This window comes from Notamacropus eugenii, chromosome 6, assembly GCF_028372415.1.
Source record: "Notamacropus eugenii isolate mMacEug1 chromosome 6, mMacEug1.pri_v2, whole genome shotgun sequence".
Classification (NCBI taxonomy): Eukaryota; Metazoa; Chordata; class Mammalia; order Diprotodontia; family Macropodidae; genus Notamacropus; species Notamacropus eugenii.
In genome coordinates this window covers 314264645-314292007 of record NC_092877.1, presented here as the reverse complement: position 1 = coordinate 314292007, position 27363 = coordinate 314264645, and the positions used below count along the sequence as shown (strand labels likewise).

Below are 27363 nucleotides of genomic sequence, written 5' to 3'. Positions count from 1 at the left end.
CGAATGAATGACTGACTGAGAGGGGGGCCCCTCTGTCCCCACTCCCCCCCCCACCCCGGCGCCTGGGGCTGCGGTCGGGGCCCCTCAGTCAGAGGGCCCGCAGCAGCGCCGGGAACGGCCGGACCCTCCGGCCCGCCCGCTGTCCGCATCCGCAGCAGCTCCCGAGGGAGCGTCGGGGCCAAGGGTCGCTCCTTGACTGGCTCTACCTTATTCCCCGACCACGCCATCTCGCCAACCCGCGCGAGGGTCAACTCTCAGTCTCTTCCGAGCGGGAACCGAAACCACAACACCTTCAGTTCCGGAGGAGCTCCGGACCAAGGGGGTTGGGGGAAAGGAAGGGAGACAGCGCGCAGGCGCGCTGGCTGAAAACGGAGAGCCGGAAGTCGGTGCCCGGGAGGAGGAAGAAGGGAAGCGCGAGAACGCCGCGCGTGCGTACTGGACTTTGCGCGCTCTCGCCTTCCCCGCCCCCCACGCAACTTCCGGTGCCCGCCTCTGCCTTCGCAGGGAGCACGTTGCAACTTTGTTCCCTTATCCTACGGAGAGCACCAGGGAACAAAGTCAATGAAATAACTGAAGATTACAGAAAGTTCTAGAGCAGGGAGCAGCTTTAGAACATAGATTGTTGGAGTCCGGAACGTAAGTATCGGAAGCAGCCTTAGAAAAGAGACTCTTTGAAGGGAGAATGTTACTGTTGGGAGCGCCCTTGGGAAACAGAATATGAGAAGGTCAGAAGTGGAAGGACCTGTTAGAAACCATAACGTTCAAGCTGCAGGGAGCTCCAGACTACAGGATGTTGGAGCGCGAGATGTGAGGACAGATATGTGAGATGGAAGCCGTGCTTTAGACCATAAAATGTTAGACCTCCAAGCGTCTTAAAGTAGAATATTAGAATGTGGGGTTGAAGAGATGAAAACAAACAAAATACTAGGGCATAGAATGTGTAATGCAGGAGAGATCCTGAGGAGCTAAAAATGCTATTTAAATGTAGAATGGTATAGTTCGAAAGGACCTGAGGAGACAAAAATGAGGTTTAGATATTGTGGACCTGAAAGTCTGGTTAAAAAAGGCAAAGAGGCAGAATGCATATTGTTTCTTTCCTTAAAGCTACATGGCCATGGAGCCAGAAGGAAACCTCTGACTATTACAGGAATGACCGGGCTTAAATCTGTTTTAGGACAATCCAAGGGTGTGTGTGTCCCTCAGATTCATGGTCTCTATATGTGTTTATTCCATGAGAAAGGAATTTTCTTAATTGAATAGGTTATAAATACAGTAAGATAACAAGAGTTGACAAAATTGACAAATTTCAATTGAAATTACAACCCAGGATATATGTGTTTTATTTACCATTAACATACCATAATGTAGTATATGGCCACAAAATATTAAGATATGGAAAAAGTCCCATTATTCAAAATAGTGCCTCAGGTTAAGGGTCTCATAAAGAATGCTAAGTCAGCCCCATTTGGCCTTGCTGACATAAGAAGAGTTTACTTCAGAGAACAGAGACTGTTAGGTCCAGACTCTTCTTCTGATTGATTAATTCAAGCTCTAGTCCTTATTAAAGTCCAAACATAATATTAAATGTTATCAGTATGAACTGGGACAGACAGTACAAATGGACAAGTTGAGCACAGAATTGAATAGGTGAAGGAGAGGGGGTTTATGGAATTGGGGAAAGGGAAAGTTCTTTTACTGCTTCCTAAGCCTCCCATGAAAGCAAAGTCCCATCTTTTTGCTACTAACATTCTATAAGCATTGCTACACAGCCCATAGCCAAGGAGATTCATGAAGGGTCTTACCAAGTCTAGAAAGCCACAGAGGCTTCCCACAGGGAAGTTTATAAGTTTAAATTATTTATCCATTATATGAACTGACACTAAGTGAAGACAGCAGAAGTAGAACACAGTCCATGGTAACTGCAATTTTGAAACAATGATCAACTATGAAAGTCTTAGCTACTCTGATCGATGCAGTGATCCAAGACAATTCCAAAGGATTTATGATGAAAAATCCTATCCTCTTCCAGAGAGAGAATTGATGACCTCTGAATGCAGTTTGAAGAATAATTATTCCCTTACCCCTCGCTGTTTTTGCAGTATGGTTAATATAGAAATGTTTTACATGACTTCACATGAATAATGGATATCATGTTGCTTGCCTTCTGAACAGATGGAGGGAAAGCTAAAGATAGAGAATTTGGAAATCAAATTTTAAAAAATAACTAAGTGTTAAACATGAATTTTTTTTTTAAAAAGTCATATAAATAATTTATGCACAATCCAAGCCTGACTACCTTCTTCTGCATTGTTATCAGAGCTGGCTACATTGTTTCAAGATTTGGGCCGTTCTGAAAACCTTTCTGGAATATATAATTATAACAAATGTCAAGAGGGTGGTGTTAATGCATAAAACTGTACTATGATTTTTGGGAAACCTTGCACATTAGGATCACTTAGTAAATATGTCCTGAAGAAACCCCATACCTGCTTCTTCCACAGCGTAAGTTTCGTGAATGTCTGTGTTAGCTAGTAGTGATCACTGCTTCCTTTGCTAAAGGCTTACAAACCATCTAATAATCCATTGTACAACTTTGTGGTTGAACTCATTGATCTGTTGTTTCTGAAAAATCACTTGCTTTCCCTGAAAATAAGGACACTATTTGTTGATCTCATAGCACCTTCCATTTTTCATGATTTGTCATTTTTTCACATGCAAAAAAGAATTGTTTTATGGATGCTTTTTCTTTCATACATTCCTGTCACTTCCCCAACACTCCTCCTACCTTTGCCTGCACTCTCCTTTAAGAAAAATTTCAGCTGAGCAAAAGAAACCAACTTTTTTACACAGGTGACAAGATAGGTCACATTTTGCAGCTATTGTGCACCATCTCCCTGGCAAGATGGGAGAAGCATGCTTCCTTGTCAGTCTTTGTAAATCTTCTGAATTCACAGAATCAGAAGCGTAAGATGTGAAATTTGGAAGGGTTCTGAGAGACTGTATAGTACAAAGTGAAAACCATACAAAAGGAGTATCTATAACATCTCTAACCAACAGTCAACTGTAATGTATATACTATACTGTATAAGTATAGTCCAAAAAGAGGGTACCCATGTTTCTTGAGGCAAGCCTCTCATCACCTACCTATTACTGGCAGCTGTCTCTTCTAATGCAGCCCAAGATTTAATTAGCTTTTCCTGGCTGCTACATTCTACTACTATCCAGTGAAATACTGAGCCTGGAATCCACTAAAAACCCCAGATGCTTTTCAGAGCAATTGCTATCTCTTCATGCCTCTCCCATCCTATATTTATGGAGGTAGCTTTTTTGTATGCATGTGTAAGAATTTATTTACATTTATCTGTATCAAATCATACCATTATAAAGTCAACCCAGTGATCTAAGCCTGCCAATTCCTTTTTTGTTTTTGTTTTGATGAGACAGTCAAGGTTAAATGACTTGTACTGGGTCACACAGTAAGTGTCAAGTGTCTGAGTCTGGATTTGAACTCAGGTTCCTGACTCCAGGGCCAATGCTCTATCCACTGCACCCTCTGGCTGACCCACAATATTGTTTTGGGTAATGACTTGGTCATTCAGAATGTTACCTATCCCTCCTACCTTTATGCCATCTACAAATATGATGAGCATGCCATCTATGCCTCAAATATTCTCTCTCATGCTTGCTTGCATAGATTCATCAGTTTCTGTAAAAATACTTTCTTTGAGTTCAATATTGCCTCCTGTGTGAGATGGCTCAGGTCCCTACATAAATCAATTACTCAGAGGCCTCTCAGAGTGATGACAGAAAAGTGATTTATTTGATTCTCGAGAAGCGGGGCTTACCTGTAGGAGTAGGAAAGCCGAAGACAAAGAACAGGACAGTGATTTATATAGACCCTAACGCAAGTCCCTCCTCCCCCCACTGACCGTTATCTTCATTAGCTGAGAATATGGTCTTACATTCTAGACACGAAATCTAACCAATCCCTTTTGAAATGAAGACATCGAGGAATTATGTAAGTTTTGTCCAATCATTGAGACCCTAATACACTACACAGTTTTATATCCTTATATGGAACTATTCTATTCTAAAAATATTGTAACCTTGAGCCTTTAGGCCTTACCTCACCCCTGGGAGAAAAATTACAATCTGAGGAGTCTTCACTAAGTCTATCCCACTCAATCCCTCCTCTTATTTTATCAGCCTGAAGACTTCTCACGGATGTTTCAACCAAAGTTCTATAACATAATCTCAGACTGTCTATTAATCTCCTCATCCCAATCAGGATCATTCATGTTTCTTGTCTCCACAGGTGCCCAACCTTCCTTCTTTAATATCATCAGTCGAATGGCTCCTTCAGTCCTTTCTCCTACTCTAGCAAGTTTTAGTAAAGAATTTCTAACTATTTTAGTAATTAGTGAAATCAAAGAAGATAAACAAAATAAATAATATAATACTACTAATTGCTATAAGGCCAAACCACAGTAACCTCTTCCACCAGCTCCCCTCAAACCAGGACCACCAGGAAGTATTGAAAGGGGAACCCCAAGTTTGTATGGGAACATGAGCAACTTTCCAGATATTCTTGGTGATCTCTTTCACTATCCTTCCATTATCATCAATTTTTAAGCAACATGTAGATAAATTGAGTTTCCCACAAACTCCTCCTTCTTCTGCAAGTAAATAATCTAAGATTAATCTATGTTGCAGTACTGCTTCCCTAGTTTGTGTGGCTTGATCAGCCAGTAAGTCCAAAGCCTTTGCTGTTTGGTTATAATTTCAACTACTGCTTGGAGTCTGATTAGTCTGTTTAATAGATATATAGGGGTTCTATAACCCCAGCTCCCATCTTGAGCCCAAGTTGCAGGCCCATACTCTCTGATTATCCTCTCAGGAGGCCAAGTATCACCCCACCCATTTGCATTTCCAGTCTGAGTGAGGGAGGTGTCGATGTTCCTCTTTCTTTTTGCTAGATCATCATATAGAGGGACCCCTAGATGCTGTTTCCCTGATTCAGGCAAGAAAAAGAATTTAGGTCTCACCAATCCAATGTAACAAACACCTCTCCAGTTTAGCGGAAGGTGAGTATAGGCTGTCTGTCCACATATCCAATAGTGCCCTCTCAAAGCAGGGTTTTCCTCTAGAAACAGTCTTACTCTATAATCCACAGCCGGAAAGTACTTCACATCATCCGGGCCTAATGGTCCCCCTTTCATGATCTCTGACTTACCCTTCCATTGTTGTTGTTTTCTCTTCCATGTACAATGTTGATAATTCTCCCCAGTTCTATTGATTACACTCCAGAAAGTATCAAACATCATCCTATGTGTTCCATTCTCCCACTTCCATACCCGTTCTTTATATTCTGTGTTATTCTTAGTACTATTCATATATGTATATATATATATATATATAAAACTCCACAAATAGTCATGGTCGTGACCCCCTTCGCATGGTTTTCTGGGATCAGAGGGGTTGTAAAACTTATACCCACAACTTTCGTGATATTCCCCTTTTGCTCTCTCTTTGTATGAAGAGGATGGGAAAAATGAATGGGTACAGAGAATCACTCTACCATCTGAACAGGTAATACCATTCTGATCCCATTTGTTTGCATACTGGGCACAATCAATACGAGCCAGGGTTTCTGGCCTTTGTGTGAATGTCCATTTACAATTACTTTCTCCCAGCCATGTCTCCTGCAATTCAGGTCCTGTTTGGTTTAAACAATGTTCACCGGGAACTGATTCGGACAAAGACCCTTGGTGTTTCTCTTGGCTTGTCCAGAATCTCGTTCCGTCATGTACTACAGATCTATTACTTAAAATCCAGACTGGACTCAGCAGTACTGCTACCCATGGCCATTGGTTCAACTGCTGAGGCCCCCCCACAAATCCAACAGTTGGATACCTCAAAGGTGTCCGCAATGGTCTGAATTAGGGCCAGGAAACTATTTTCAAGGGGGGGGGGGGGTTGATAACTGGGGCCTGGTGTCCCAGCAGTGGGAACAGGATCATGCCTAAAAGGGACATTCCCAGGGTATTACATTTTGGTTGCATTGTTCCCACGGTTTGTCAAGTCCACAGTCTTAATAAAAGAGTCCTGTTTAGATATTGTGATTAATGGCTTAGGACAATTGCTGAACAGAGAATCCTGTTAAGAACAAACAATAATAATCCTAGTATAGTTCCCCAAATAACAAAACTTATAATGAATTTATATATATATATATATATATATATATATATATCATTGGCTATCCCTTTACAAATTCTGTGTGTTCAATCTTACCCATATTCCTCCCCTCCTCTTATTTTATTCCTGTTTCCACACCTAAATCCAATCAATAAATACCTCTTCACATTCTTTCCCTTATGAATCCTTCCCTTCATCTATCTTCCTTTTTTTTAATGAATATGGGAAGGAAGCAAAGTTGACTGACACATTAGCAAATTACAGGGGGCAGTCCCCTTGTCATAAGTACAGATACAGAGATTTAAATTAATGAACTGTCCATTTAGAGGTTCCATCTCATACAGCAGTCTGGGGAAAAATATCATCTTATGCAGTTTTCTGATCTGAATGCTCCTTCAAACAGTCTTCAGCACAGCATCTCAGCATCTTCTTCTCTTCATCTTTTTGTAGAAATCCAGATGTCCACTCTTCTACAAAACTGAACTTAATACCATCTTAGATTACCATTCCTATCACTCTTACAAAAATCACAATTGAAACTTTGACAAATTGTCATTTTTTTTAAAAGAAAAGAAAATTCACATTAAAATGCAGCTTCTACATTTCACAGTAAGTCATTATTCATTCCCTCATTAGGAAGATGAGATTTCACTAAGGAGTCAATACCAGGCTCCAGTACTTATATAAATACAATAAATAATCATTTTTAACACAGTGTATATCACATCATAAAACAATTCCAACTTCTGATCATGTGATACTTCTTTTAAAGCATTTACACTATAGTCCACAAACCATTTTTCATTTAGCATTAACCAACTGAGACAAAATAATAACTATGCATGCTAGTCTCACAAGCCCTTGACCTGATTGTCTTCACACTATTACTAAGAATTAGAGGACCCCAACTTATTGTTGTTGTTCTAAAGTCCTAAACCTGTTAGCTCAATTTTAGACTTAACCTCAGATGTTCCCCTACCAACAATCTATTATTCAACAGATCTGGTATTTTTACTTAAAAAACTTCTGATTTTAAGAATTTGCCACTAAGAGTAGGGACATTGCAGGGGAAACAACATCTCCCTCACTTCATGTCAATTCCAGGCAGGAGTAGATTGTCAACTGGCGTTCGGCCAGGCTTCAAGTCTGCCAGGTGTCAGTGGGGAAATTGAGTCAGGAGAATCCTACCCCAGCTCAGGCTGAACAGCCGCTCTCCCGACCTTCCCATGAGATCACCTTTTTGCAGTTCATACCAGCATCTCACAGGCTTACTGGCATCATGGATCAGTGGCTCAGACCGCCTCTCTTGCTATCCACACCTGGAGTTAGACTCAGAAGAACAGTCAGTTAATAGTCCCACAAAAATCTTAAAATAGCAAGCTCCAATAATCAGTTTCAGACATGACTAATTTCACATTGGCCAAGGAACATCTTTGACGCAGGTCTTAAGTAGCTTAGATGCCTTTTTATACATATTCTAGTTCCTGATTGAATAACAATCATAAGTCATTGCTCTAATAGATTTATATCTGTTTCCCAAACTACTTTATCCCTTTCTAACCCTGCTCAATCTAAAAGAATGAGCTACACATGTGATAAGTTCAAACACTAACTTGAATTTTTATGTTTATGTAATGAATTCAAATCAAAACAATCATTTAACTTTCAATGCCAAATATTACCAGAGACTACCTACCTCTAAGAAAATTAGACTGAAATTCTTTCCCCAAACTGAGGATGTCTCTGATTTAGTCTCAGTAATTAATTCAGTTAATTGTTTTAATACTAATTGCTTTTACATCATTTTGTAACATGTAAAGATCTCATTCCAAGTTGGGACCTTTGCCCATTACCCCAAAAAAGTTTTAGTCCCATTTGTCTAAAGGCCTTGGAAAACCTCACCTTGAAAACTCCTTGTTTTTTTTTTTTTTTTTTTCCACGTGAACCGACTCTCCTAAGGTCTGCTCTATCACTATGCCCAAGTCTATTCTACTTCCCACTCTTAATTCTATCAGTCCAAATCTCCAGTTTACTGGCCACTCCCATCAAGCCCATTCCTGGAGCTCCCAGACCACCTGGGTCCCCCCCCCGCTTTGTTTTGTAAGGGATTCCTTTCCTTGAATCCCCCTGTAAATAAAATACAATTACAGTTAACTTTAAATCCCAATTTTGTTCTGTGTAACAATGATACAATATCTATTTATTCCCATTAGATTTAAAAAGAATGTTCCCAGAGATTTTATTTACTTCTTAGATCTTAAATTTGCCCTAAAGAGCCAATCACTGAAGATCATTTCTTGTACATTTTCAAATTCTCACCAAAGCAAGTTCTATATACAATCTCCTCAGCTGCTGGGGCTGTACTTGTTACTAACCTGAGGACTGCTTCTTTTCCCACATATACACACAGTGTACCAGCTTTAGGTTTTAGCATTAGAATTACAAATGGCAAACATAATTTTCAAAAGTGATAACAAATTGTTTTAGCTATGAACCCGAACAATAAATTTCAGATGACATCAATTGCATTTTCATATCCTATTAGAGAAACTAAATTCTTCCCACTTTTGTAACTTACAAATACAAATTGGATAGGTAGGCCTTCCAAAAACCATACAAAAGATTTTACAAAGTATTTCTTAATACAGCAAATATTTCCTCTCTTATGAACAGTTTGCAATTTATCACAATCCCCTTGAAACTAATTGACAGAAATCACAAGAAAAGACCTAAACCCAAAGCCTTTTCACATTTGCCCATAAACTTTCTTTTACAAACATAACTTTAGAGTAAATGCTTGATTCATGGCAAAAACAATTTTAGCTAAAATTTCCTTTTCAACAACAGAAATAAACTTTTAACATAATACATGCTCAGATGAAACAGGCTTGAAAATCACACCTATATATATATATATATATATATACATATATATATATATGTATATATATACATGTACATTTTAAAAGTGTTCTCATTTTCTTAAGAATGCTACAAGGAAACTCTTATAAAAAAATTCATAACATCTCTTCTTAACCAATTCATTAATTAACTTAACAATGCAATTTCTAATACAATATTTAGATGGATTACCTAAAAATTTAAACTTATTTAAGTTTACTTAAAACTTAAAAGAAGCCATTAACCTATTCAGCTCTTTTTTATAACCAAATGTAAGTTTCAAATTATCAAATTTCTATCACATCTTTTTAAAACCCCAATCTATATGTAATAAATTACAAAATTTAAAATCGTGTAACAGTTACATTAGATCAATGTTGCATCTAACAAATACCTATCCTTTTGTTAATGAATCTAACATTTTTGGCAGAAATGCTACTGGGTGTCTCTGCCCTCCTCTTATTTGTGCCAGGATTCCCAAGGCCACCCCTTTCTGGCCCTCCCACTCTCCAAAGAAAAAGAAAAACCTAAACTTATTATCTTTTTACTTTAAATACATTGTCTGGCATCAAATATATATTGATCTAATTAAACCTAAATCCAAAACTCTCAGCTCTAAGTTGCTTACTTGAGATTTTTTTACTTTCTAATCTTCTGCTTGCTTCCACCAAACTTTAATAAATTCTAACCTATCTGAAACATTAAATTAAGAATGACATATTTCACCTATTCACAATTCCAAATACGACCAGAATGAATTCACTTAACTTTCTGTTATTTCCCATTACACTAAAATTTCTTCTTTTGGGTGAGGCAGGAAATGGTTAATTGGTTGCTAGCATGCCTCTTAGGTCTGAGGGAAAAAGATTTTTTTTTTTTTTCCTTTCTCTCCCTCCTTGTCCCTCCGCCCCTATGAAACTAGTCTGGAGGGGTTGAAGAAAGGGAGTAACAGGAATTTCAAGGACAGTTCAGCTCAGCCTTTCTGCTCCTGCTGGCTGGCTGGCTAAATTTACAACCTTATCAGATGAAAAGAGACACACAGACTTTCATTCACACAGAAATACCAACACAACATATACAGACAAAACATTTAACAGAATAGAATAGTACATATAGGTTTAAATTTTTGGCAAACCCAATCCTCGGAGGAACCATATTTGGGCCAGATTGTGCCTCCTCCTCCGATGTCTTTTCACCCCATATGAAACAACAATACTTAATCATCTTCTTCTACATTCTTTTCTCTATAATTTGGTAATTCATGCCAATTTTGTAATCGGTTTCCCAAGGGACTATTTACCGGTATTTCTTCCTGACTCCACTCCGAAGCTCTATTCCTGGACTGCTTTTGTCCCATTTTGGTCGAGGGTTGTCGCCAACACCTCCGAGTCTGAGACTCAACAAATTACGCTAGCTCCCTTGCTAGCTTCTCTTGCCAGCTCTCAGGTGAGGGTCGCCCGTCACCAGCAGTCACCCAGCAAACGTTTTTTGGGGGGCCCTTCACCCTGGGGTCCCGCAGTCCACTAATTTGGTTGGGAGTCGTCACCTTCTCCCCGAGTCTATCTAAGACTCAACGACTTGACCGCCAGGCCCCCTCCGTGCTTACCGCTGGGTCTTATACGCGTACAAGTTGCCTGACTGCAACCTTCAACACCAACCAGTTGGCATTTTCACACACTTCACAGCTTCGGAGTCTTTGGAGTCCCTATCTCTATTCTTTTCTGTCTTCACTGAGTTCCTCTGCTTCGGGTTGTTACCTTGCAGAGAGGGAGGCCCAGCAACCCTTTTCAAGGACGATGGGGAAATCTCCCCATGGGCGCCCAGTCTTTGAACTGAGCTGTCAGCCGTCTCTCAGAAAGGTCACAGATCCCGGTACGTGCCCCCAAACTGTGTGGGATGGCTCAGGTCCCTACATAAATCAATTACTCAGAGGCCTCTCAAAGTGATGACAGAAAAGTGATTTATTCGATTCTCGAGAAGCGGGGCTCACCTGTAGAAGTAGGAAAGCCGAAGACAAAGAAAAGGACAGTGATTTATATAGACCCTAACGCAAGTCCTTCCTTCCCCCACTGACCATTATCCTCATTAGTTGAGAATATGGTCTTACATTCTAGACACGAAATCTAACCAATCCCTTTTGAAATGAAGACATCGAGGAATTATGTAAGTTTTGTCCAATCATTGAGACCCTAATACACTACACAGTTTTATATCCTTATATGGAACTATTCTATTCTAAAAATATTGTAACCTTGAGCCTTTAGGCCTTACCTCACCCCTGGGAGAAAAATTACAATCTGAGGAGTCTTCACTAAGTCTATCCCACTCAATCCCAACTCAGATTCTTTCCTTTGGCTATTTAGCCAGAACTTACAGTTTCATTAAATGTAACTGAGAAAGGCATAGTCACCTTTTTTTTCTAGTGGCATCCAAGGGTAACCCTCAACTTTTCCATTTCCCTTGGGTCCCATGGCTTCAAGAAATGGTGTTGGAGTGGGTCTATGTTTGTCCTGTTCAGTTTGAGTTTCACGGACTGGAGTCTCCAGCTCCTCCTGCTGAAGCCAAGGTGACCCTAGAAGCAGAAGCAGGATTCCAGGACAGATGTTGCTGTCATCCCTGTAGGGAAGTCCTGAGAAACCAGGGTACCTGGAATGAAGCGGGGGAGGAGTGTTTTTAGATTAGGAATATGGTAGGACTAAATTCTATATATAAATTGAGTCAAACTGTGAATCTAATTCCTCTTGAGTCCCCAGAAACTAAAAGGGTATAGAGGGAATTATGTCCTCAGGTATTTGGAGGGAATATGTATATGTTCTTGCTATGCTGTTGAAGTAAATATTCCTTTGTAACTATAAGTTAATCTGATTATTACATGGTAAAATGGAACTGGGGTGCCAGGAATCCAGGTGGCTAAACACAATAGGTGTAAGATAGAGCCAAATGAAAAGACTATCCCTGCCTTCAACTCTCTCAAAGATATTAAGAGAGGAGTGAAGTATAACAAGCCTAGCCTTTAAGCAGCGGGGGCCAGACTAGTTAGTCATTGTTACAAAAATATAGGGCAAGAGAATTCAGATGAAGAGCAGTAGCATAGAGATAGCAAATAAACACTATTGACAATGACAAAAAGAGGAAGAAAATAGATGCCAACGGGGGAACAATCTTGGTTTGCATCACCTTTTGTTCTTGGCTGAGGATAGAAAACGGAGGTGACTTCATGATATGGAACCATGCAGCAGTTTTCACATTCCTTTTGAAGATCCAAAGGCCCTCAATATTCAAACTTATATGGCATTTTAGGGGGAAAAACCCAGCTGGCACCAATAGGAGATGGCCTTGTCCTTCATAGTCAAGAATATAGTCAGGTTGGTGAAATGAGGTGATTTTCTAATCTACCTATTAAGTGAGGAATAAGGAGCAAGGATATAAGGAAGTGAAATCTGCACCATCAAGCAAAATACTACAGTAGTGTGCAGGGTAAGGACTGATCTCTGGGTTTATTAGTCTTAGAATATATATATATACATATATATATATATACATATATATATATACATATACATATACATATATATATATATACATATATATATACATATACATATACATATACATATATATATACATATATACATACATATATATATATATATATATATACATATATATATATATGTATATATATATATATTCTGAGGGCCTGGGCTCCATCAGTCAAACTGGTTAACATAAGATGCTAATGCATTGATCTAACTAAATAGCCCACACATCAATCTTTAGGTAAATAAGACAAAATCAATACCACCCATAAAAGGGCTAAACTACCAGCTCTCTAGCCAGGGAAAACTTAGCAATTGTCCTAGAGCAACTTTTGATATTACATGGTGTAGATAAGTGGGAATGATAGATTAAGAAGGCTCCATATGTCTCCATGCGTCATCTAAATACATAACAGGAGTATGAGAGGACCAGCTCTAACCACCTTTCCAGTGTAATAGAACAGATCCGTTGCACCTGATTATGCCAATTATATGGTGGCAGATCCTCCAAGGAAAATACAGAAATACAGAAGAAATAAGGGCTGATCACACAGACATGGTGATACATGTGTAGATATATTAGGGTTTTTAGGTTAGTTGAGGGAGTTTACTCACAGGCCAGTCCTAGAAGGAAAGGTAGATTCCCACACCCACCCTCAGGCCAGACTAGGTATTATATAGAATAGGGCCAGAGATGGCCCATGGTCATGTGTAAGTTTTCCCAGGGGATAGTGATTCTTTTGCTATTTACTTTCATTCAGGGTAGTTTAAATCAACTGTGGAGTCATAGGTCATGTTCTCACACTCTGGCTCCCACTCTACAGCTAGAGCCCATTGCTAAATTTCCAGTGTCAGCATTTATACCTCGATAATCAAAATTGCTACAAATTGGGGTTTGAGTTATTGTTTAGCTGATTACCTAGATTTAAAAGAATATTAATAATCAAATTAAACTTAAAAGTGTACATGTATACTTTTTTTTTAAATGGAGAGCCCAGTCGTTAAAATTTTGCCAGCATACCACTGTATTGCTACATAAACATTGCTTGAGCTCAGGAGTGCCAGAAAAGGCTGGAGACCTGATGATTGTAATAAGCTAATAATAACTAGCTTTTACATGTACTTTAATGTTCCCTAAGTATTCTACACTGTTATATCATCTCCTTTGAATATCATGACTCCTCTATATATAGACCGGGCTTATGTGTTCCATAGATATCTCTAGAATCTGGCCCACTCATCTCCAAGAAAGAATGGAGTTTCTTCCTCAAAGGGAGCAGGCAGCCATAAGTAGGCATTTACTTCTTTCTCAACTATCTCCAAAAGGGGAGTCAGGCACCCTCTGGTCCCTCAAACATTTGTAGTTTTTGTTACTCAAAGTTAATACAATTTGTTATTGCATTTTGTTATTATTGGACATGTCCAATACTTTGTGACCCCATAAACCATAGCACTCTAGGCAGGCCTTTCTCTCTTCCACAATCTCCCAAAGTCAGTCTAAGTTCATGTTTGTTGCTTCCATAACACTATCTTATCTATTTCATTCTCTGCTGGCCCCTGATGCTTTTGTCTTTAATCTTTCCCAATATCATGGTCTTTTCCATTGAATCCTATCTTCTCATCATGAAGCTAAAGTATTTAAGCTTCAACCTCAGTATTTGTCCTCCTAATGAATACTCTGAATTAATTTCTTTAACTGAGGACTAATTGAATCTCCTTGCTTTCCAAGGACTCTCAAAAAAAATCTTCTCAAAATTCGAAAGCATCGATTCTGCAGCTATCAGCTTTCCTTATAGTCCTACTCTTACAGCTATGCATTGCTACTGGAAAAACCATAGCTTTGATTTTATGAACCTTTGTTGTTAAAGTGATTTCTCTGAGTTTTTAGGATGCTGTCCATATTTCCCTTAGCTTTCCTTCCAAGGATCAAGCATCTTTTAATTTCATTGGAGCAGTCATTGTCTGCAGTGATCTTTGAGCCCAGAAAGTCTGACATTGTTTCCATTTCTTCTCCCTCAATTTTTCAGGACTGATAGGACAAGTTGCCATGATCTTAGTTTTTTTAATGTTAAGCTTTAAGCCAGCTTTTATATTTTCCTCTTTAACTCTCATCAAGAAGCTTCTTAATTCTTCACTTTCTGCCATCAGAGTAGTATCTTTGAATATCTGAGATTGTTATATTTCTCTCCAGCCAGCTTAATTCCACCTTTTGATTCATCCAGTCTGGAATTTTGGATGATATACTCTGCATATATGTTAAACAAATAAGGTGACAGTATATAACCATGTTGTGCTTCTTTCCCAATCTTAAACCAATCAGCTATTCCATGTCTGGTTAAAAGTCTTGTTTCTTGACCCACATATAGGAGACATGTAATATGATCTGGTACTCCTGTCTTTTTCAGAACTTGCCACATTTTGTTGTGATTCACACTATCAAAAGCTTTAGTATAGTCAAAAAATAAAAAAGTAGATTTTTTTTTCTGGTACTCTCTTGTTTTCTCCAAAATCCAGTGAATATTGGCAATTTGGTCTGCCTCTTTGAGTACCAAATTCCAGAGTTCCCTGATCAAGGAGAAAATATTGCAAGCAGCTAGAAAGAAACAATTCAAGTACTGTGGAAATACAATCAGGATAACACAAGATCTAGCAGCTTCTACATTAAGGGATCGAAGGGCATGGAATAGGATATTCCAGAAGTCAAAGGAACTAGGACTAAAACCAAGAATCACCTACCCAGAAAAACTGAGTATAATATTTCAGGGGAAAAATTGGTCTTTCAATGAAATAGAGGACTTCCAAGCATTCTTGATGAAAAGACCAGAGCTGAAAAGAAAATTTGACTTTCAAACACAAGAATGAAGAGAAGCATGAAAAGGTAAACAGCAAAGAGAAGTCATAAGGGACTTACTAAAATTGAACTGTTTACATTCCTACATGGAAAGATAATATTTGTAACTCTTGAAACTATTCAGTATCTGGGTTCTGGGTGGGATTACACACACACACATGCACACGCACACGCACACACACATAGAGACAGAGTGCACAGAGTGAATTGAAGAGGATGGGATCATATCTTTAAAAAAATGGAATCAAGCAGTGAGAGAGAAATATATTGGGGGGAGAAATGGAATGGGGCAAATTATTTCTCATAAAAGAGGCAAGCAAAAGACTTATTAGTGGAGGGAAAAAGAGGGGAGGTCAGAGAAAAACATGAAGTTTACTCTCATCACATTCCACTAAAGGAAGGAATAAAATGCACACTCATTTTGGTATGAAAACCTATCTTACAATACAGGAAAGTGGGGGATGAAGGGATAAGCAGGGTGGGGGGATGATGGAAGGGAGGGCATGGGGAGGAGGGAGTAATTTGAGGTCAACACTCATGGGGAGGGACAGGATCAAAAGAGAGAATAGAAGTAACGGGGGACAGGATAGGATGTAGGGAAATATAGTTGGTCTTATACAACACAACTATCATGGAAGTCATTTGCAAAACTACACAGATTTGGCCTATACTGAATTGCTTGCCTTCCAAAGGGAAGGGGTGGGGAGGGAGGGAGGAAGAGAAGTTGGAACTCAAAGTTTTAGGAACAAGTGTTGAGTACTGCTCTTGCCACTAGGAAATAAGAAATACAGGTAAAGGGGTATACAAAGTTATTTGGCCCTACAGGACAAAAGAGAAGATAGAGACAAGGGCAGAGAGGGATGATAGAAGAGAGAGCAGATTGGTGATAGGGGCAATTAGAATGCTCGATGTTTTGGGGGGGAGGGGACAAAAGGGGAGAAAATTTGGAATCCAAAATTTTGTGAAAATGAATGTTAAAAGTTAAATAAAAAAAAGATATAAAAAAAAAGAAAGAAAATATTACACGCAACCAGAAAGAAAAAATTCAAGTATTGTGGAAATACAATCAGGATAACACAGGATTTAGCAGCTTCTACACTAAGGGATTGAAGGGCTTGGAATATGATATTCTAGATATCAAAGGACCTAGGATTAGAACCAAAAATCACCTAGCAAAACTGAGTATAAAACTTCAGGAAAAAAATAGAATTTCAATGAAATAGAGGACTTCCAAGCATTCTTGTTGAAAAAAACAAAGATGAATAGAAAATCTGACTTTCAAATACAAGTATCAAGAGAAACATGAAAAGGTAAACAGGAAACAAAAAAAAAGTTGAACTGTTTACATTCCTACATGGAAAGATGATATTATTAACTCATGAGATCTTTCTCAGTATTAGGGTGGTTAGAATATATATATATACACACACACACACACGTGTATATATGTATATACACATATATATATGCATATATACATGTAGGTATGTATGTGTGTGTATGTGTATATTATATGTGTGTATGTATATGTGTAGATATGTATATATGGGTGTATGTATGTGTATATATCTATATAGAGATATAGATATGTATATCTATATATGACAGAGGGCACAGGGTGAGCTGAATATGAAGGGAGAATACCTAAAAAATAAAATTTACTGTTGAGTGGAATGTACTAGGAGTAAGAGAAGGGGAGAGGTAGAATATAGCAAATCATCTTATATAAAAGAGGCAAGAAAGAGCTTTTACAATGGAGGGGAAGAGGGAGGAGATGTAAGGGAATAAGTGAACCTTACTTTCAAGGGATTTGGTTTAAGAAGGGAATAACACACACTCAATTGGGTATGGAAATGTATTTTATCCTTCAGGAAGGCTGGAGGGAAGGGGATAGGAGTAGGAAGATAATAGAAGGGATGGCAAATTGAGAAATGGGATAATCAGAAACAAGCACTATTGTGGGGGGACAGGTCAATGGAGAGAATGGAATAAATGGAGGGCAGGGCAGGACAGAGCGAAATGTGGTTAGTCTTTTGCAACATGACTGTTATGGAAATGTTTTGCATGGCTACACATATATGACCTATATTGAATTGCTTGCTTTTTCAATGAGGATGGGTGGGGAGGAAGGGAGGGAGAGAATATGGAACCCAAAGCTTTTAATATGGATATTAAAAATTGTTTTTGCATGCAACTCAGCAATAAGATTTATAGGCAATGGGGTATAGAAATCTATTTTGCTTTACAGTAAAATAGAGGGGAGGGGATGGAAGAAGTGGGGTAATAGAAGGGAGGACAGACTGAAGGTAAGGGTGAATGGGGAGACAATTTGAAATTCAGATTCTTGTGGAAGTGAATGTTGAGAACTGAAAAGTAAATAAATAATATAATATAATTAATTAATTAAAAATAAAACCAATTTGCTTTCTTGTTCTTCTTTTTCTTTAGGATGTTTTTTTGTTACTGCCTCTTATTCAGCATTGTGAACCTCTATTCATAGTTCTTCTTGCATTTTATCTACCAGATCTAATCCCTTAAATCTACTTATTCCCCTCTGCTTCATATTTATAAGGGATGTTATTTAGGTCATACCTATATAGTCTGATGGTTTTTCCTACTTTATTCAATTTAAATTTAAATTTTGCCATAAGAAGCTCATGATCTTAACCACAGTCTGCTCCAGGTCTTGTTTCAACTGACTATATAGCACTTCACCTTTGGTTGCAAAGTATACGATCACTTGATTTCAATATTAACAATGTGGTATATCCATGTGTAGAATTGCCTTTTGGTTTGTCAAAAAAGAAGAATGTTCACTATGATTAGCGAGTTATGACAAAACTATGCCCTACTTCATTTTGTACTGCAATGCCAAACTTATCTCTTATTCCAATTATCTTTTGATTCTCTACTTTAGCATTCCAATACCCTAAGATAAATATGACATCTCTTTTTTTTGACGTTATTTCTAGACAGTGTGGTAAGTGTTACTAGAGTTTGGCCCCTTGGTATCATTTGTAGTCTATGGGTATAGTTTTTAGAGTTAGGGAAGTAAACCCACTTCTCTTGTTCCTCTTAAGGTCTGAGGGAGCCCTTAGCTTGTAATTCACCAGCTTGGCTCCTTCCCACCAAATGTCAGTTAAACAAAAATCCATTACAAATAATGAATAGTTAATAAACTTTTTATCCATAACCAAAAATCAATAGACATTGGAGTTCTATTGATTAGAACATACCAGAAAAATCACAAGAATGAGTAAGTTCTGTACATTTTGAGGAACCAATTTCACCCTATGTATCAGCAGCTTCTCCCTCCATGTACCTCTGTTACCATATGTACCCTCACTCTCTGAAGTCTCTTAGAAGTCTTTGTAACAAGTTCTGATTCTTATACAATTAAACAACCCTGAGTTTGACTTCTGTTAACTAACTAGGAGTCATGTTTCCTTCCACATGAAAAATGACCCAGGATTAGTTGGAAGTTGGCAACCATTAACCTCTTTCTGATTCTCAGAGAGCTGATCCTGCTTTGTTGACCCGTTTCTTCTCCCAAAATAAATTGCATAGCATTAATTGGAATATCAGGAACAAAGAAGGTTAACAAAGGACAGGTGTTCTATGTACTACCATTACTGTATATGTCCTCATCCAACCATGTAGTTAACAGACTAGAACTAGTCAGATAATATAAAAAATGCTCCATAGGAGGGAGCAGAGAACTTCCAGTTCAGATTAGCATGTTCTTGTGAAAGCTCCCTAGCTTCTTCCAAGTGGGGATTGTCAGCTAAGCTTGCCATCTACCATCCTCCTTCTCCCCTCACCATCTTAAATAGAGAAATATATTCCATATGTTTTTAGTTAAACTTCCATTTCCAGTTTTCATTCAATTGACAACACCTGGTATGTATTCCTGATTATTGGGTACTAGTCACAGCATACACTAATGGCTACATGGGGAAATGAATTCAGGATACGTATTTTTTAAAGTGTCGGTATTAAAATTGGCTTAGTGAAGCCTCTGGATTGATTTTTTGGAAGAATTTTTTTCTGGGTTATGGTGGGGTTTTTTTTGCTTGTTTTGCTTCTGATGTTCCTCCTTCTGACCATAAGTACTGTGTTTCATTGTACCTCTAATTTTATAACAAACATACATAGCCTTGTTTATTCCTTTGATTATAACCTTAAATTTTTATATCTGTTGCATTGCTTTATTGACTTTGATTATAAGTTAGTTAATAAAAAAGGCATAATGGACATAAAATTACTGGAACCCTGGTACAAAACTTTAGAATTGGATACCTTTGAAATACTTGTTCTAATTGGAATGTTTTTTGGCATCGAAGACAATGACTCAGAGTATATCCTTCATGGTAGTGTGACCAGTAACTGATCTATTATAGTAGTGAGGAACCTGAGGCTATCAATCAATCATTCATCCTCCACCTATGAGACACACCATCAACTCTGAGTAACAGCTAACCTCTATTTCTCAGAGAGCTGGTCATATTGCTTCATTGAGCCCATCATACAGCATATTGCATAGGATTTAATCAGGATATTAGGAACTAGTAAGGTAAATGGCATACATTCATCCAGTGCAAGTCTACTTTCCTCATCTTATATAATCCCCCTTGAGGGATACCCAAGCCAGGAAGTTCAGTCCCTCACTCAGTTCCTCACAAGGGAACCTGGCAGGCATTTACTCAGGGGTTTTCACTCATATAAAAACCTCTCTCCACCATTGCCCAAGCTATGGAGAAGTTGTCAGGACATCAGAGCAATTCTGATGGTCTCTCCTGACCTGAGGCAAAACAAGCACCAAAGTCAGGCTCTATCTGATGCTCATCTCAAATTCAGTAGGTGACATCTCTGCTCCTTTATCCCAACACTATTCAGGAACACTACCCTAATTTGTACCTCTGTCCTTTTCTCATCGTTGTAAGGTGGGGATTTCCTCCAAAGCACATGAAATGTTGGCAGATCCTTCATAGGCAGGCAGTAGTAGTGGATGCTAGACTTTTCTAGAAGCATTCAAATTTCTCTCCCATCTGTCGCTTTCAACCATCCTGATACTCCTGATTCTGACTTCCCAGGTGCAATGTTTATTGAGATGCAAATCAGGCAAAAAAAAAAAAAACTCAGAGAATTTCTGTGTGTTTGCTCATTACACAGCTAACTGCAGTCACCCTACTCTCCACTTTCCAACCAAAGAACTTGTTTTGTCTGACTGTCCAATTTATCCCAGTTCCACCTCAGCAGCCAATCAACAGCCTGCCTCTTAACCATATGGTTAGCAGGCAAGAACTAGTCAGAGAATATCAAAGCATGCTTCGTATCAGGAACCAGGGCCCTTCCATTTCAGATTATCATGTCGTGTTAGAAGTTCCATAGCCTCTTCTAAGTAGGGACTGTATCAGCTGAACTTCCTGTACATCTTGACCACCTTCTTTTTCCCTTTCTCATCTTAAACAGCAAAATCCATTCTGTGTATTTTTAGTTAAACTTCTTTTTCCAAAGGAAAAATAAACTTCATTAAAGTCAGCCAATGAAAAAACATGGCTGTGTCAATTATCTGTCCAGAACTGGACTAGTTTCAGCAAGGGATTTGACCTAAGAATATGTAGGATTTGTGTAGGTACTCTATCCTCTTTTGGTGAAACATATGCAATGTCCTCCAGTTAAAGGACAACCACTTTGTTCTGAGATAACATGACATGACTGGCATCAATAAAACTAGGTATAGATTTTTTTAAAGAGAGATCATAAATGTTGGGACAGCTTTTGTGAGGTAGGATCCAGAATTAGAGTTCTGAGGAAAGCCTGACTTGATCTATTTAGACTAGTAAGGTCTTTTAGGGCCCTATGTTGGGTTCGATTTATGACAATCAATTCTCATCAGCCATGACAGTAGAAGCATAGTATCTGGACTGTACCCCCTCAATGCCTGATGCACAATGTGTGGAAATGATGTTAGTTCTTTGCAAATTCAAAAAACCTCTACCTTTTATCAAAAAGAGGAGAAAAATTAGATGAAAGAAACCAGTATCAACTGCATCTGACATCAACATTCCACAACTATAAGCTTTCACATTTCTGCTAAGAGAAAGAAAATAAGTTTCATCCTCTTTTCTTTGGAACCTAGGCTGGTCTTTGCACTTCATATGAATTCATTTTTCCCCCTTATTATCATTTACTCTTTTCCCTTCATTTCTTCCCCACCATAATTAATCATGTCCTTTTACAGCAGTCTGGTTGTCCAATGTTAATTTTTATGAATAATCATGGACTTTGCTGTTCTCTACATTCCATGTGGCAAATATATTAATTTAAACTCTGTTGTAGAAGCAAAAGCACTAGAAGGACTGGTATAGTGCAAGAAGCTACGGAGCAATAAATCCATTCCAAACTGAATCCAGCAAGTCAACAGCAGCATTAAAGGACTGTGATAGAATCCAAGACTTGTTAAAGTAAACACATGGTACTGGTACCACCTTTCATTTCTGGACCTTGGAATTTAAAACCTAGCTAAAAACACAAGTCTGATTGTTAAAATCACATGCATTTTTATTTCCTTCATCTCCATTACACAAGGGCAATAAATTCTGCAAAAAGAAACAAGACCCCCAAAACCACCACTGTTGTCATCTTTGCTTTTCAGAAATGACCTTCTAAAATTAAAACTTAACCCCCCCTCAAATTCCCATTATATCCCAGTACTCCCTGAATTTGGGGTTCAGTACCACAACAAGGGCTGATATGTACTGGGTGAGGATCTAGCTTCACTCTACTGCTCTCCCAAGTAGACAGAGAGCTGGGAAAAAGAAAGAAGACAGCATATCCAAACAGGAACTGGCAATTCTAACCTGCACCTACTTTTTGAGGGGTAGATTTTAAAAATCAAAATAAATCTTTAAGTAAGAGAGAAAGAAAAAGTAGACTATTTTGTAGGGACAGTGAATGACCTAAATTATATTAATTTGGGTAATTAAGCCATTGGTGCCAGGAAGACAATTAAAGTTCTGTATAAGTTGCAAGGCTATACTTACTATTGTATAGTAGAAAGTATTGATAGAAAGAATTCTTTTTTCTCTAAGGGTAGCTTGACTCAACTCCCCCAGAAAGTTTGATTTTTTCAGATAAATAGCCATTTGGGCTTACTGTTTTTCTTGCCGCCATGTTCAATAATCCAGCAGGCACAATTCCAATCTTCAGGGTATACACATTTTAAAGGAAACAGTATAGTTTGAAACATGTTTCTCCTTAAGAGAACTGGCTATGCTGGTAATTACTCAAGTTCTTTCCCTCCAAGATCTCCTCTGCCCCCCCTCCCCCCCACACACACACTCTGCAAAAATTGTATTCTATAGCTTAATTTACAAAGTGTACACTGCTATTTTTCTATTCTCCCTTTCTGTAATATGCAGAAGATTCATCACTATCATCCTTTGGGGTAAACTCTCAAAGCCCTAGGATAGTAACTTACTTTATATTTCATACTATTTGCTGTTGTAATCTCTGTGAAGTATGACAGTTGTTCCTTTCCTAAATGTTTGATCCTGTATGCTTCCTCCCACTCCAAACTATCTTAATGAACTTGGTCTCCTTTTGCTTCCCTTTTCCTACAGAGTCACCTGAGTCACATACTATTCTGGATTTGAAGAATGTAACTGAATTAGGAACTGAGGCATGATTCAGGCTATTGTCAGAAAATCATGTTTTTCTTTGCTCCAGATATTATCCCTTTGGAGCAGGGAAGAAAGACTACTTTGGCACACTGTTTCTCTACCATCTTATCTACTCCCATCTGCTTCTATCCTTGCCACCATGGGACTCCAGATTCAGCCTCCAAAGTAGGAAGATAGTCAAAGGCTAGAAGGAATGTCTAGGGAAAGCTTAAGTTTACTCAGAAGAACAAGGAGGATATTGTTAGTCAAGGTATTATTCCCTTGTATTTTTTATGAGTTTAAAATGGCACATAAAGAGTAATGCTGTGGACCCTCTGGAAGGGAACAAGAGCCTAGGGTGAAATGGGGCAGTTAGACAGTAGAGGTTTCTTCCCCCTTTGTGGGACCCTTGGTGGAGACGCTGCCAGAAATGCTGTCAGAGTGGAGCAGCTGCACAATACTGTAGGGTGAGCAGTCTTCAGGTCCATGCTTACTACAGAGCCAGTCACAAAAGCTCTCTTCCATGTCTTGTGCAACCAGATACCATGTTCCTCAGGACCAAGAGACCTGAGCTGTAGCAGCATGGAGGCCCAGCTAAAAGTCCACAGCTTCTTATTATTAACATTTCACAGTTGTAGTCTTTCAGTTTTCTACTGAGAGGGGGAAAGTAATTTCGTGATTGTTGCTGAGGAGGAGTAAGTCCATGCCTGGTGAGTGCAGTACAGCAGAGAGAAAGAAAATTTTCAGGACAAAGTGACTGGGGGTTCCCTAACTCTATGTGACTTAGAAGATGGGAGGAGTCCCTGAGGTTGAGCCCATGGACAGAATTCAAAAAATAACAGCCTAGGGCAATATTACTCACAACTCAGGATTGAACTTGATTATAATAATAAGCTGCTAAAAATAAAATAAAACAAAATAAAAATAAAAATGAGTTATATAATGGCCACAAGCCTAAAAAGAGCTCTTGGAAGAACTGAAAAAGGAATTTTAAAAAATAAAATGAGAGATGGAGTAAAAATTAGGGAAAAATAGAAACAACCCAAGAAAATTATGAAAAGAAAGTTATCCATTTGGAAAAAAAGACGTACAAAATATTGTGGAAGAAAATAACTCCTTAAAAACTAAAATTGGACAAGTGGAATCACATGATATTGTAAGACATCAAGGAATAGTAAAGCTAGAAAAAAAGGAAGAGAATCTGAAACATCTGAGAAAAGTAACTGATCTGAAGAATGGATCAAGGAGAGACAATATAAGAATTATCAGACTACATGAAAGTTGCAAATCTAGACACAATATTACAAGAAATTATTAAGGAAAAATTGCTCTGAAGTTTTAGAACAAGAGGGTAAAGAAGAAATAGAAAAAATCTACCATTCACAACCTGAAAGAGATCCCAAGAGGAAAACTTACAGGAATGTCATAGCTAAGTTTCAAAACTCCCAAGTTAAGTAGAAAATATGCAAGCAACAAGAAAATAAAACAATTTAAATGCTGCATAAATTCAGTCAGGATTTTGCAAGATCTAACAGCTTCAATATTGAAAGACCACAAGTCTTGTAACATATTGTGAAGAGCAAAAGACCTAGGATTTCATCTAGGAATAATTTACTCAGCAAAGTTGAGTATGATCCTGAATGAAAAAAATAAATGGGTATCTAATGAACTGTAAAATTTTCAAGTACTTGTATCAAAAACACTAGAACTTAATGGAACATTAGATACAAAAAGTTCATATAAGGAAAACATTAAAGACTGATTATCAGGCACTCGTTAAGGTCAAATTATCTATAATATATGAAAATGCTATCAATATTCTTAAAACTGTTATCATTACCAAGGTAATTTGAAAGAAAAGTTGGGGGTGTATTGGATATGATTGTGTGATTTAAAGAAAAACAAAATGAGGTAGGAAAAGGTAAAAAAGGAGCAATTATCTCAGAAAAATGGGGCATGAAAGGAAGAACTAATAAATAGGAAACAGGTGGGGGTGGATGGCTGGTAATGTTGGAACCTTACTCTCATCTGGGTTGAAGAGGAAACAATGTGTACATCTGGATGGGTGTAGAAGTCTTCTGAATTTGTAGACAGGTGAGAAAACTGGGGCTTGGGGTGCAAGAGTGACTTTTAGGAGAGTATATAGATTAAGATGAGGAGGGTGGAGGGAAAATAAGAGACAGAGGGTTGGGCAAAGTTAGGAACAGGAAGGTAAGGAAAGAAGATAAAAATAAGTAAGAGTAAAAATAAGATGAAGGGAAATTTGCAGATAGTAATTATTATCTTTGAACGTGAGTGGGATGAACTCCATATAATTTCCATAAAATGTCCATAAAAATGGAACTGTATATAGCAGAAAGTATTAAAAATCAGAATCCAAAAATACATTGTTTACAAGAAATACATTTTAGAATGAGAGATACAGATTTAAAAAGGAGGGTTGGACTAAAATTTATTATGCTTCAGCTGATGCAAAAAAAAAAGTAGGGGCAGCAGTTATCATCTCAGACACAGTTATAGCTAAAATAGATTTAATTAAAGGAGATAAACAGGATAATCACATTTTGATAAAGGGTACTATAGACAAGGAAGTAATATCAGTACTGAACCTAATTGTGACAAACTCTATAGTATCTATATTTTTAAAAGAAAAGTTAAATGAATTACAAGTGGAGATAGATAGGAGTACTAAAATAGTAGAGGACTTTAATCTTCCCTTCTGAGAACTAGATAAATCTAACCAAAAAATAAAGAAGAAAAAAGTCAAGGAAGTGAATAGAATTTTAGATAAGCAAGTTATGATGGATATCTGGAGAGAACTGAATGGAATTAGAAAGGAAGACACATTTTTCTCAGTGGTTCATGGTACATTTACAAAGGTTGATCATATATTAATACATAAAAATTTTACAGTTAAAAGTAGAAAAGCAGAAATATTAAAAGCATCCTTTTCAAATCACTATACAATAAAAATTATATTTAATAAGGGACCTTGGAAACAAAGATTAAAAACTAATTGGAGATTAAACAACCTAGTCTTAAAGAATGAGTGAGTTAAAAAACAAGTCATAGAAGCAATCAGTAATTTCATTAAAGAAAATGACAATAAGACATCATATCACAAAAGCAATGATCAGACTTACATCAATAAAATAGAGAAAGAGAAGACTAATGAATTGGGTATGCAATTAAAAAAGACTAGAAAAAGAATCTCCAATTAAACACTAAATTGGAAGTCCTAAAAATTAAAAGTGAAACTAATAAAATTGAATGTAAAAAAAGCATTGAATTTATAAAAGAGTTTTTAATGACAAAATAAAATAGATAAATAATTAATTTGATTCAAAAAAGAAAAAAGAAATCCAAATCAAAAATGAAAAAGGTGAATATATGAAGATGAAATTAAGACTTATAAAGAGTTATTTTGCCCAGTTACCTGCCAATAACTTTAACAATTTAAATGAAATGGATGAATATTTATAAATATATAAAATTGCCTAGATTAGCAGATGTGGAAGGAGAATATTTAAATAGACCTATTTTAGAAAAAGAAATTGAACAGGCCATAATTAGGACCAGATAGTTTATAAGTAAGTAAGTTCCATCACACACTTTAATATCAGTCAATTCCAACATTAAATAAATTATGTATGATACTAGGCAAAGAAGGGATCCTACTAAACTCTTTTTATGAAACAAATATGATACAGATATCTAAACCAGGAAGAGCAAAAACAGAGAAAGAAAACTATAAGCCAATTTCATTAATGAATATGTATGCAAAATCCTAAATAAAATAGTAGCTAAAAGATTATAACTATATTACAAAGGTTATCATCAAGTAGGATTTATGCCAGGAATGCAATGATGGCTTAACATATCAAAAACCATTAATTTAATTGATTACATCAATAATAAAAGTTTTTAAAAATCATGATTATATAAATAATATGCAGAAAAAGCTTTTAATAAAATTCAACACTTATTTCCATTAAAAAAAAGCACTTGAAAGTATTGATGTAAATGGATTTTTCCTTGAATTGATAAAAAAAGAATTTATTTAAAACCATCAGCAGGCATTATTTGTAATGGGGAAAAGCTAGAAACCTTCCCAATATGATCGGATGTGAACACGGATCCCCACTGTCACCAATATTATTCAGTATTGTACTGGAAATCCTATCAGTAGCAATAAGAGAAGAAAAAGAAA

General features: G+C 37.5%; 1 protein-coding gene and 1 long non-coding RNA gene across 4 annotated transcripts in view; one reads left to right on the top strand and one right to left on the bottom strand.

Annotated features, from left to right (window-relative positions):
- Positions 1-439, bottom strand: part of XRCC5 (X-ray repair cross complementing 5) — a 120169-nt gene extending 119730 nt beyond the window's left edge. For all 3 annotated transcript variants that reach the window (XR_011968903.1, XM_072617606.1, XM_072617608.1), the window contains exon 1: positions 207-439. Coding sequence is in view for 2 of the 3 variants with exons in the window: in XM_072617606.1 (XP_072473707.1) it covers positions 207-227 (21 nt within the window). In the remaining variant the exon portion in view is untranslated. The remainder of the gene's footprint in view (positions 1-206) is intronic.
- A 27-nt stretch (positions 440-466) lies between these two features.
- On the top strand, positions 467-27363 carry LOC140509751 (uncharacterized). The gene is made up of 2 exons (XR_011968904.1): positions 467-636; positions 23115-27363. It is a non-coding gene; the product is annotated as an uncharacterized lncRNA (long non-coding RNA).